At 35.3% G+C, this 13816-nt stretch overlaps 1 protein-coding gene across 1 annotated transcript in view; it reads left to right on the forward strand.

Annotated features, from left to right (window-relative positions):
• Positions 1-13816, forward strand: part of LOC140742378 (putative transporter SVOPL) — a 32385-nt gene that overhangs the window by 1226 nt on the left and 17343 nt on the right. The window contains exon 2 of the mRNA XM_073073304.1: positions 8514-8602. Within this exon, the coding sequence (XP_072929405.1) occupies positions 8524-8602 (79 nt within the window). The 5' untranslated portion in view covers positions 8514-8523. The remainder of the gene's footprint in view (positions 1-8513; positions 8603-13816) is intronic.

Below are 13816 nucleotides of genomic sequence, written 5' to 3' on the forward strand. Positions count from 1 at the left end.
ACGTAGTATTTGTCTTTCTTTTTACTAAACATTTTTTCATTTACTCAGTTATGCACATAAATTCGCATAATCATATAAATAAAATAGAAGATCTTAGTATCTATTCACAAAAAATATATTTATAAATCATATAAAATATAATATTCTTTCCAGAACAGATTTTATAGCATATGAAATAATTAAAAAAAAAACAACGCCAGCTCCAGTGTTCTGATAAGAAAATTGTGGTAAACGCTCTACCTTACGCTCCCTTGTCCCCACAAACAAGGGCTTCTGACTTAGTCTGGGGTAAACCTGACCCTCTCCTGTGTCTCTGCACACAAGGGCTTCTGACTTAGTCTTTCAGGCCAGCAAAAAGTCTATGGCTGACTTCAACCAAACTCCAATCCTATCTGGAATTTCATACCCATGGAATGGTGCTTCTCAGTTTATAAAATGTATCAAAAGTTCCATATTATGTATTATTTATATGGCCTTCGTATGGCAGAGTTTTAAGACTATTGACGTAGACGTCGATAGTCTTAAAATTCTTAAGGAACTCTTAAGAAAGTATCTCTGGTGTAGACACCACGTTCCTTACAAAGCCCTTTAAAAATATTGACATTTTGTATTTCAATACGTATTTTTTTTAAACCATTTTGCACATCTGTGTACATACAATATATTCTCTTCAACGTGCGTGAAGAAAAATAAAATTACAAAAACATTTTTAATATAAATAAAATAAATTATTTCAACATCTGATATTTGATTGACATTTGACTTGAGGGTAATAATCACAAAATTACTTAAATCCTATCGCAAAAATTCTGCATCATTTATTTAATTTCAGTCTTAACAGCCTTGACTACACATACGTCCATATTTTTCACTTGAACAAACTTAGGATTTGCATACAGATGAGCGAAAAGTGCGTAAAGAGATCAAATTTGCTAAATCAACATGATGAAGCATGTTTAAAAGTCAAAAATATTACGATCGCCTTATAATATCAACGTAAGCAGTGATGCTTAAACGGTGAAGGAAAACATCGTGAGGAAACCTGCATACCTGAGAGATATATAAAAAAAAAATCTTAAAGGTATGTGAAGTCTACCAATACGCACTTGGCCAGCGCGGTGGACTATGGCCTAATCCTTCTCATTCTGAGAGGAGACCCGTGCCCAGCAGTGGGACAGTTATGGGTTGATGATGAAGCAGTGATAGTTTGTGGTTAGAAACTAGACCAATAAATCGGGTGGTCTCTAAGCGTGTTCCAGACCCGCACTGATTTTTCAAAATGAGTGTATTACATAAGAAATTAATTATAACTTCCTTAAACGGTAAATAAAAATATCGCGAAAAAAATTTGCACGCTTGAGAATTCCTAGAAATGTTCTTAAAGTTGTGTTTTGTGTCTACCAATTCGCACTTGGCCAGCATGGTGAACTATGACCTGAAATTCCTCACTTTCTGAGAGAAGCCTTGTATCCAGTAGTGGGACAGAAATAGGCTGACGAGGAAACACTGTTGTTGTGAAGGGAGTGGTAAGGGAGATACTTGTTTGATGCGTTTCAACATGTCCTCAGGGGTAGATATCCATCGAGAGCTATTGCCATGCTTATTGTTACTTTTATAATATAGATAGAAAGTAAATCCTCCTGAGGTATTCCCGGAGCGCTACGACATGGGGCTCTTCAAAAAAGGTGCAAAAAGACCTCTCATACAAAGCCGGCGATGCATTGGCGACTCCTTTGGTGTCGCAAATATCCATAGGCGGTGTTGACTACTTTCCATCAGGTAGCACGTCTGCCTAATCGTTAGGTTAAACAATAAAAAAAAGATGAAAAATAAAAAATGAGATCAGTGCATAATCATAAATTAATTAATAATGATAAAACTTTATTACTAACTCATAATAAAGATTACGGTATATGATGTTATGTATTATAAGATTGAAGCTAGGTTGCCATGGACATAGATTTCGGAGGTTTTGAGGCGTTATATTTTCATGATAAAGATTTTAGTATAAATTACTTTGATGAATAATTTCTGATATTGGATATTTAGGGTTGTAGGGCGGTAAGAATCCCACATAACCCCCTGTCGCTCTCACGTCACCGGGAACCTATTGAAGGTTCCCCCTCTTTAAAAAAAAGGTATGTAAATAAGAAGGGAGCAACAAATGACTTCAGATATAGCTATGTATAAATAAAGCGGTCTTTCCCTGTAAGATAAAGTAAGTAACTTAACTTTAGGACTTTCCTTAAGGCAGGGTTTCTCAAATTAGAAGGCGCGAACATCTTGCGATATGCCAGCTCGTAATATTGCCAATATTGTTCGTATATGCCAGTTACATTTGATAATAGCGGCTAAATAGCGGTCAACCAAATCAAAGCTTTAGTTTTAGATCTTTTTTATAATATAGGAGTAGTAGACGAGCATGCAGTCTACCTGATAAAGTGGCCACTGCCGCCCATGGACATCTGTAATCAACCCCAGATAGGATTAGATATTCCTATCTGAGGTCGGCCACAGTCGCTGTGACTGAGTCGCTGAACGTTGACAGCAGCGTTTATCACTGCTGTTATTGAGCAAATATTATGTTATTAAAATCGGCTTAATTTGCGAAAACAACAATGAACAATAATAGTAACCCACCCATAACATTAATAATGGTAATAATACATGTTTATTGCTCTTCATTACTGTATTTCTTTTTTAAAAAGTTAAATATTATATTTTGTTCTATGTATAGCATGTTTTAGGGGGTTTTCCGTTGACTTAAAATGAGGAGCTCTAAGTTTGAGAAACTCTTCCTTCATATACACGTCCTTGATAACCTTATAATACTTTCCCTGTAGTTTCCAGTGTAGATATACCCAACTTTTGGATTTCCTGTTTCTATTTACATTGTATAGCTATTTTTATTTCATTGTACATATTTGTTATCTTATATATAAAATTCTCGTGTCACAATGTTAGTTACCATACGTCATTGAAACTAATGTGAATTCAAGTTCATCCTAATCATAATCCTTTATATGCCCCTTAAGATTTCATCCTAACAATTTAATCAGGCTTAACTTGGATATCCGAACATTCTAGGATTTCATAAACAGCGGAAAAATACATATCATTGTGAATTTGATCAATCGTAAAGCTTTTTATGATAATAATAATAATAATACTCTTTATTGTACCATAAAATGAAATAGAACATAAAATGAAAACATACAATTTAGGACGACACAAAAGGCGGTCTTATCGCTAAAACAGCGATTTCTTCCAGACAACCTTAGGATGAGGAGTTAAAGAAAGTATGAAATACAATAAAAGGTAGGGTGCAAAATTATTAAAATGTTAACTAATAATATGTAAAATAAAGTGTAAGATAAGGGATAGCAGTAGGAGAAGAATAAATAAGTAAAAGGGAAAGAAGCTAATAATTAAATTTAGAAACAAAGTATGATTAATAGCAAGAGCACAACTTTAGAGAAGGAATAAAGTTAGAGTTGAAGGTAATGAGATTTGACTAGTTTTTTGAAGGAGTATAGGGACTGGGAGTTACGAATAGATACTGGGAGGGAGTTCCAAAGACGGATAGCTGAAACAGTGAAGGATTTTTTATAAAAGGAAGTTGAGTGAGAAGGCGTATAGAGAGCAAGATTTTCTGTAGAACGGAGAGATCGGTCATGGGACAAGTGTAGAAACTGGAAGTGTTGTTTGAGGTAGGGAGGCGCAGTTGGATTATGATCCTAGTGACTAAGTATTTTGAATACGAATTATTTTAGTATTACCTTATCGATGACAATGGATGAGCCTTCCGCTGATACACATATAAATAGCATATAGGTATATATTGTAGCTATGCTATTTTTACATATATCTACGAGGTTACGAAAATTCTTGAATTGAATTTCAGAAATCAAAAAGGTTGTTTAATTCAGAAGTATCATATAGTGTACATGAGGGTAAATTGTAATTGTCGCCTTTAACGTGAGTCACTCTAGATAGGATTACAGTCCTGGTTGAGGTCAGCCACAGAAGATACTGAGGAGTAAATTTGAACACCTTTGAACTCTCCCTTTTGAACTGAATTTGAAATGTATCTCCCTTACCACACAAGATGTACAGAATATATCGTAACTAGTAGCTATATTATATTTTAATCTATGATAGTAGCTGATATCGGGCAGCAGTTAGGGGTGCACTAAGTCACAATAATAAAGTTACTTGTATTTCTTTGTATTTCTTTTTGTAAAATAGGTCGGTGAAAAAATAACTCGTCCGGATTTTCTTTGTTACCCAAAACTATGATTTCTTATAACAGTTCGCCATCAAGTATGATACAATAAAACCGTGCAACAAAAATCAGAAAACTATAATTATAATTGCAATTAACATAATCAAGATCCAGTGTTATCGCCGCTGTGATCTGTACGAGACAGACAACCTTTGATTAGGATCTAAAAAATAAATATATGTACATATTTACGCTTGAGGATAAAAGTCTTGAAATATGCTGAGTTTAGTTTTGTGATATATTTCAGTGCATTGAATCTTTTGTGATAAAGAAATAGATCGCAAATTTATACTAGTACTATATTTCAATGCATTGAATCTTTTGTGATAGATAAATAGAGATCGCTTATTGTAGTTCATCTGGTATTAGGTTGACACGGTATCGGTTATCCACGGATATCTGGCACTAAAGTCTCATAGGGCAGATCTGATCGTAGATGCATTATCTCCCTAAGAACTAATATGGGGTGTCTCATTTATACGCATCCACACCCTTCAACTTTATTGCACTACACTGCTGCTTTACTGCAAGATCCGTGACAGTAGTGCCAGGAAAGTTAGAGCTTTGGTATGTCATGCGTAACGCGTATGCATGAATGGGCCGCCGCCAAGAAGAAAATCTTGTAATCCAGAAAAATATGAAATAATAAGTTGCCAACTGCGCGTATGATAACCAAATCCACACGCGGGCACACGCGGGAACACGCGGGCACAAGCAGGCACAAGCGCGGGTACACGCGGGCTCAAGCGCGGGTACACGCAGGCACATGCGCGGGTACACGCGGGCACAAGCGCGGGTACGTGCGGGCATAAGCGGGGGCACACGCGGGCATAACACCGCTTTATAGCGAAAACACCCTTAAACCACGATGAGACCTGTCAACTTATAATTGTTGTATAAGTGTTGTATTGTTTTATCAAAAGAAAGCACTTAAATAAAATGAAATTACTAGACAAACATGTTGTCATCGATATGATAAGAGTAATGATCATCCTTAGCAACATGCAGATAGGAAGATCAAAGTGAATTTGATTACTTATCGGGATTAGCATTCAGTATCAGATCAAAGAAGATCCTTATAATCTTTTAAAATATAAAAATCTTTCCATTCACGATTTCAAGTAGGTACTTAGAACTAAGCGAATAAATTATCGTGTTACTGGGCGTTTACTCAGGTGGTAGAAATGTTGTAATTCGAGCCACCGTCACATAGCTTCTACCTAATAAGAAGTGTTAAACGCTGCTGTATTCTCGGTTGAAGGGTGTATAAAAAAGACACATTTATAGATACGATTCGTCTAATTTAGTCCTATTTAGTCCTAAAAGACCGAGGCGGGTCACGATGCTCAGCTGTGAGCGAACGACCGAAGGAAGGAATTTAGTCCTCAAGGGTAACAACGCATTACTGTAGCCGATCTCATTGGGACTCTAAACTATCTGGAGTTGGTTATAGATATGTACATGGACGAGTTGACATTTAACATCATGTGGGTACATACTCATTTACTACTTATATTGTTTTTTTTATAGTATAGGAGTAGCAGTCCCGCATGCAGTCCACCTTATGGTAAGTGGCTACTGCCGCCCAGTAGCCACTTACCAGATTAGATATTCCTACCTGAGGTCGGCCACAGATCGGCGCCGCTACCCCTGAGGACTAAGCTGGAACGCCTCGGAAAAGTCTGTCTCCCTTACCACACCCTTCAAACCGGAACACAGCAGCGCCTAACACTGCTGTTATACGGCAGAAATAGGTGTGGCGGTGGTACCGCCGGAGTCGAACCACAAAGGGTTCTACCACCTTCAAACTACTCTTACACATACTTATATTTATAAAAACCCAATGGAGTTTCAAGCCTACTTGACTAATATTAGAATATATTACGATAACCTGTAACTTACTTAATATTCGGTGAGAGGCAATAAAACGGCTTAATGGTACTAGTTGGGTCAAAAATAAATGGAATTCGACACATTCGAGATTCGCTCATCTCAATTTTTAGCCGACTACCAAGGAAGGGTTATTTCTAAACAATTTCGTATGGGTTGGTTTCCGACAACGTAAAGTAATTTGTTCGTTCTTAATGCAAAAAGAGGGATGTTATAAGTTTTACATGTGTATCTGAATGTAATTTAATTTGGAGTTACTTTTTTAACCGATTTTCAAAGGAAATAGGTATTATATTCGTCGCGTATTTTTTGTGGAAAGGTGTCTTCTTGACCGAAAGTATTTTATGATTTTAAAAACTGTTCAGCTGTTTGAAAATCGTTATCACAGTCGACGATTTTTATTTTTTTAAATACATCCTTATTTATATTTATGTATGTACTAAGAATAAGATTAACAAAACACATTACTCATAAGTTTGTTTTTACAAAAAATGTCACCTGTTTATTCAAGGTTCTGTTTCTGGACTTCTCGGTAAAAAATGGATCGGTCACCGACTATTTATTAATTAGTTTAAGGTGATACAAAAACGAGCGACGCCGTCTCTTACGAAAGTTTGCAGAAAATTGTAGGCATATTGCTGCTTTATGAGATTCGCCCGTAATTAATAATCAATCTATTCAAGTTTTCCCTACCAAATATCGAAATTTGATAATGTTCAGTGTGAAGCAATTGTCAAAGACCGATTTTTAGTAGCTAAAACATTGGATAGGTTGATGAAAAATAAGAGGCGCTACACCAAGTTACGCTGAAGCAAATCTTGTAAAAAACGGATGGAGATAAAATATTAATTTATGTGCACCCTCAATTCTCAGTAATTAAAAATTAAATGCTATCGTCTTTTTTATAAAATGTAGTCACTGTGACCCATAGACTTTAGTAATTAACCCTAAATAATTCAACCACATATGGGTTAACGCGCTTGTGGACTACGTTGGAGCTCTTTATACCTATAAGTATACTCGTCTTATTAAACCATAGAACCACCAACACCTATCAGAGAAGCCCCTTTTTGATGACGAAGAGGAAACCTTCAAAAGGTACCCGGCGATGGCGCCGGGTACCTTTTGAAGGTTTCCTCAATGTTTCCTCCCATGGGGGAGTGACGCCGTGTTAAACCCCCCCGGTGGCCGTGTCCAGCGTTTGGTGGAGAACTCCGGAATCTCCAACGGAACACAACCGGAGTCCTCCTAACGCGATGCCCTTCTATCGGGCTCTGCCCTGGGGGAGCAATTTACGCTCCTCTCACATCCCCTGGTGATTACGGCGATATGCGACCACACAAAACGCTGTCCTACCCGGGGTCGCTTGCTGAACGGTTTGAGCCCCTTTTAGTCGCCTCTTACGACAGGCAGGGGATACCGTAGCCCTATTCTGGTCCCGGTACTACAGGGACATCAGAGAAGCCCTACCATTTATTTCCAATAATTTAAACTTGTGTATAATGAATTAAATGCACAAATGTCTTAATGAATGGATCTCACAACTTTTTACGGTAGAAGAATTAAGTTTTGAGACTTGGCTTTTTTACAAGTTATGTTTTTGATGGCATACTCTTTATAAAGAACAAGGAACAGACAATTTTCATTATAAATCTTTTATAACTTAAATGCTTACCAAATGTCAGGTCTATGTACCCATATAATAAGTATCCTAAATTGACTGAACTACAAAAAATAAATCAAAATTAAATTGGATCTACAATTCATAATAAACGCAATCAAGTTTTTTCGAAACACCTACCAGTTGTTCCAATATTCACATTCAGAGCAAAAAAATGCATTCACAACAAGTACAGGTTTTGTTTTTTATCTGTATTATTTAAACGAATTTAGTGCGACATAAACTGAATCATACAACTCGCTTCTTGTAAACTAAGAATAACGTCTTTCAAATGGAATAGAATATGTAATTGGTAGAATACAGAATTCTCTTTTAATGGCGGTTAAAAATAGGCATATTTGCATTTTTATGTTCTCACTTATAATAAACTTATACCTATACCTACTTATACCTATTTATTTCCTTACTATATGTTTCCTAAATATTTTATCATTTATACATTGGCTAACAATAGTAGATAGAATTATTGCGTGTTTGCTCAGCTGTATAAATAAGAATATTCAGCCTTCTTTTTTATATAGACGAAAAAAAATATATTACATAAGTAGGAAATACTTAATTATTACCACAATTATAAAATATTTCGGATAATTAAACATTTAAAAATCTTACACAATATATTGGATGTGTAATAGCATTATTCTTTGCCTTTTTCAGTTAAACCAAAATGGCCGCAAACGGGAAAGTCGAAAAGGGCGGGAAAGAAATATCAGCTGCAACACTCGACGAAGCCATGATGCTTACAGGTGAGGATTATAACATTCATTTTCTTTTAAATATTTTAGATGTTTAGATTTTGGTTTGTATTACCATTATTATTTACATTTCCTGAAGGTATATCAAAAAGTACATTAGAGTTTGTTCTGTCGATCTGTCCGTAAGTCATAAGTGATAAACATTTTAGTGACATGCATGCAATATTACTGTAGGTATCGTATTTTTTAATAAAGAACTTCATAAAGAACACAAGGAAAATAAATTATGTATCCGTTGAGTATATAATAAACAATTGGAGTTCAGGTGGTACGTCGGGCCTTCAAAAGTATCTACGATCGGCGCAAAAAAGTGTGCAAATGTAACATTTGATCGCTGCGTCTAGCTTCCGAAAAGCAGCTAACGTCACATAAAATTGTCAAATGTTGATCATTGAAAGCATAGATTAGTAGGTAAAGATTACTCACTCGGCACTCCTAACAAGAAAATGTAACCAGTTTTGAGAATTGAAATAGTTGCGTAAAAAAGTTTTGCCACGTCTCCGTGCTAAAATGTCCCTAAAATATTTTAAATAAATATTTATTTATTATGTAAATTACGCAGTATTAGTTATTTATTCGTAAATTTTCTCTAAAAATGTTTTTATTTGTCAAGAATTCAAAAAAAGAACTTACTAATAAGCCTTTTGTGGCTTCATTCAATTTCAAGGCGGCGAAGTGTCTTTAATATAATATATTTATTAATAACGGGCTTAAATCTTCAATCGCTGATGCTAAAAGTAGTATATCCAGTAAGACTCTTAAAATTAAGAAAAATATTTTCGTACAATAATATTATTGTTGTGACATAATTATAATTGCTATCAATCGTTACGCAAGTTATTAAACTCTATCTTATCTTAGGGGCATGGGAGACCATGACCCTATTTCGAAACAATGGGTTGAAAGCGATGTATATGTGTAATTTTTATTTAACAATTTTTAACGAGGTAAAGCAAATAAATTAGATTAAAAAATATAAAAATAAAATAAATGTATCTAGTAGTATCAGTGCTAGACTTTATGAAATACCACAGAGTGATGAAATATTATTATCCGTACCACGCGTGAATAAGTTAAAAGTTGAAAATGCACAATGTTCATTGCAGCCATTTGTACTCTTTGGTGAGAGGGTTATTTTAAATTTTGACAAGTTGTGTATGTACGGTAATTAAGACCCGTTAACTTACTTGTTGACCCTATAAATTAAAATTATTAAACAATCCTAATGTTTATTATGACTAAAACAAAATAATGTACATAAATATATTAACAGTAGATCGACATATCAACATATTCACGCGTGGTACGGATATAAGGTGTCTCAATAGAAAATTTCCATTTGTTTAGCTTTTATTTTATTCACATTACATTTTATGTATGTACATACTGTGATGTTTACCGATTAGTGAATGCAATCCCGACTCGAGATCGTAAAGTCCCGAGAGATCCCGCGGGATTTGAAATCACAATCCCGCGGGATCCCGAGATTTTCGAGATCTCGTTTAGTTAAAAAAATCACATCATTGTAAAGATGAAAACTGCTTGTTGGTTATAGTGAGGTTAAATAAAACGAAATATTATTGGAAACAAAAGCCTTTATCCCTTAATTTAACTATCATCATCATCATCTTCAACAACCCATTATTGTCTCACTACGGGGCACGGGTCTCCTCTCAGAATGAGAGGGATTAGGCCATTGTCCACCGCGCTGGCCAAGTAGACTTCACATACCTTTGAGGTTTTTTTTTATAATCTCTCTGGTATGCAGGATTCCTCACGATGTTTTCCTTCACCGTTTAAGCAAGTGATAATTAATTTCTAATACGCACATAACTTTGAAAAATCAGAGGTGCCTGTGCGTGAGAGGTGCGTGCCTGAGATTTTAACCTCGGATCTCTCTATCGAGAGGCCGAGTTTCTTAACCACTAGGCTATCACTGCTCCAAACAAGATTTAGAATAGTTAAAGATTAAAAAGTAGTTATGGGTGATTTTGAAAATAACTTCTTAAAAAACAAAGTGTATCAAGTGTACTATCTGCCAACCGGCATCTAATATCCCTTACAATGTAGCCAGCTGCTGAGAAGGCCCTCTTCGACTCAACACTGGTTGGCAACAGCGTAATTAAGCAATTATAAACAAACTGCAAATATCTCCCCCTTTCCTTATATATCTTCCGTCTTTCTGGCTTAAACAACCCGTTTTACGTACGGGAATTTTATCAAAACATAATTTAAATAAATTACCGATTAGTAATAGGTCGTGAATGACACTTTTCTCCCCGTCGGGTTTATTACTATATTTTTCAATGTATTTGACCTTTACAAACTTTACAATTAATATATTACTATATCATACTTATAATTATCATCCTACTTCTCCATCTGTTGACGTAGGTCAGTATCTTTTTTTTTATAATATAGGAGTAGCAGACGAGCATGCAGTCCACCTGATGGTAAGTGGCTACTGCCGCTCATAGACATCTGTAATAAATCCCAGATAGGATTAGATATTCCTACCTGAGGTCGGCCACAGATGCGCCGCTACCCCTGAGGACTAAGCTGGAACGCCTCGGAAAAGTCTGTCTCCCGTACAACATCCTTCAAACCGGAACACAGCAGCGCCTAACACTGCTGTTATGAGGCAGAAATAGGTGTGGCGGAGGTGCCGCCGGAGTCGAACCACAATGGGTTCTACCACCTGCAAAAATATATTACCTTATATTATATACCTTATATAATATATCGCATTCTTATAACAATTAGAATAATAGCTTCGATTACCAAAAGTAACTTAATAAAAAGACATAATATTGAAATCTCTCGGTGTCCTAAGATGCTGTTATCATCCTAAAAAACAAACTCAATAAACAGGCGACTCTAATACTAGAAATACTAGAATTCAGCCAATTATAATAATTATTATCTCAATTAAATTATTGCTTGTAATGAGGACAATAGTCGGAACCAAACCACTGGATCAATTGTTTTCAATTGCGTAACGAGAACATCATGATAACAATCGAACTACTTATAAATAAACTATTTAGGTACTTCCTTGCTCATCTGAAATTGCAATACAAAATTATTATGAGTCTTATCGAAGGCAATTTGGCAACATTTCTCTGAAATTTGTCATGATCTCTCTTATCCCGTCTTATTCCCTCAGAGTCAACAGTCTCTACTACCTTCTACCCTCTGTGATTCGACTCCGGCAGCACTACCGCCACAACTATTTCTGCCTAATTACATACAATCTCCTCTTATCTGAGGTAGATTACAGATGTCGTGAAGAGAAGCAGAAGCCATTTACCCTTCGATCACTAATAAGAAATTAGTGATCGAAGCATTTACCGTATCATTTTATTCCGCATAGCGCTTATACGTATGCGCGTATGTTTCTCCGTGTCAATCACAAAACTATTACCTACATTAGTATTTAATTACATTTTTCGCATATTTAAGTAAGCTTTCTTTATCTTTAAAATTTTCAGAACCCATAAAATGTAACGTTTCGCATCGTTTTTCTCTTACTTTTATAACAACACTCCTAACCCCACTTGTCTTGGTCTTCAAGATGTCAATAGGTATATAATTTGTTTAATATTTACGGGATTGAGATTGAGGTGAATGCCTGTCATAGCATCAATCAGTCAATATTTACACAAGGGACCTATTTATCTCGCACATATATCTGCCTAATTATGCTCTATTAAGCCGATGTGCTTGTAAACAGTGTCTGTAGCTTGATTATTGATTTGCACAAAGAAACAGTTCAATACAAAACAAATATTGTTTTAAATAATTTCAACTCAATTGATTCAAAATACAATTACAAGATTTGAACGTCACTACATACGAACAAGGAAAGTTAAATTAAATGTTGCAATTATGACAATCATGACAAAAGTCATAGATTAGTAAAGATACTTCGCCGCCTTGCAATTGAATGAAGCCACAAAAGGCTTATGAGTAAGTTCTTTTTTTGACTTCTTGACAAATAAAAACATTTTTAGAGAAAAAATACGAATAAACAACTAATACTGCAAAATTTACATAATAAATAAATTATTATTTGAAATATTTTAGGGACATTTTAGCACGGAGACGTGGCAAAACTTTTTTACGCAACTATTTCAATTGTCAAAACTGGGTACATTTTCTTGTTAGGAGTGAGTAATCTTTACTAATCTATGACAAAAGTAAATAGATTTTTTTTAAATATTTGTATGTGGACGATGGGCGTGCAACGCTGCAAAGATCAAAAACAGCGTTACATAGTTTACGTACATATTTCATGCAAAAACATCTAAAGTTTCTATTTAATCTTCGTCAAAACTATTTTCAATAAGGAGCAATGCCTATAAATCTCTATAATCGACCCCAGATGAAATAGGAGATCTATCTGAGATCGCTCGCAAAAGCGTTACTACGATTACGTTACCACCTTACCATATGTTACTATTCTCGATGAGATAATCAGCTGTCTGATTTTTGCTTACCTTTAACAAACTATCTATAAAAACATTAGACGCTAAAAGATAAGCCGTGCGATTTAGGCTCATAATAAAATTTTATGTGATAATATATCTTGAAAAATATTTTTAAGATTTCGCATCTTTACTGCTTATTCTGCCAGTGTATGCTCTGTTCGGTTCTGCCTGAAGAATGTAATGCAACTATGGGTTCATAATAAAAGGGATTCGAATTTTTTCGCCGACAAATTTTGAACCCATGCTACGCCATTATTTTGGACCCCTACCTCCCTTAACAAAGCTATATTTACGCATGAGTTACGCACAAGAACGCAATACATACTGGAGACATCCCGTTGACAATGTCCAAGGGATAAATCAAAAATCAACAAAAAAAACTTTATTTAAACAAGTATGTTAGATTACAAGATTTCGGGACTCTCCTGGTAAGTTTATATAAACCTGTGGTAGAAGAGTCCGCTCTTATCTGTCGTCGCCTTTGTTTAAATAAGGTCTATGCACTTTGTTAACCATATACCATAAATGCGAGGGTGATTATGATACTCGTATATGCAACAACATAATAAGATAGGCTGGACAAACAACTAAAATCAGTGTGAATTGGTGCTTATTTGGTACTTTCACAAAAAATAAACTAATTATCCCCAGCTGAGCATTCAAACATTTGATAAAGCCTGACCCGTGCCTATCTTAGCTCGATTACTCATTATCG

The sequence above is a fragment of the Epargyreus clarus genome, unplaced genomic scaffold, assembly GCF_041222505.1.
Source record: "Epargyreus clarus isolate Ecla_fem2 unplaced genomic scaffold, WU_Ecla_fem_2.2 ptg000005l, whole genome shotgun sequence".
NCBI lineage: Eukaryota > Metazoa > Arthropoda > Insecta > Lepidoptera > Hesperiidae > Epargyreus > Epargyreus clarus.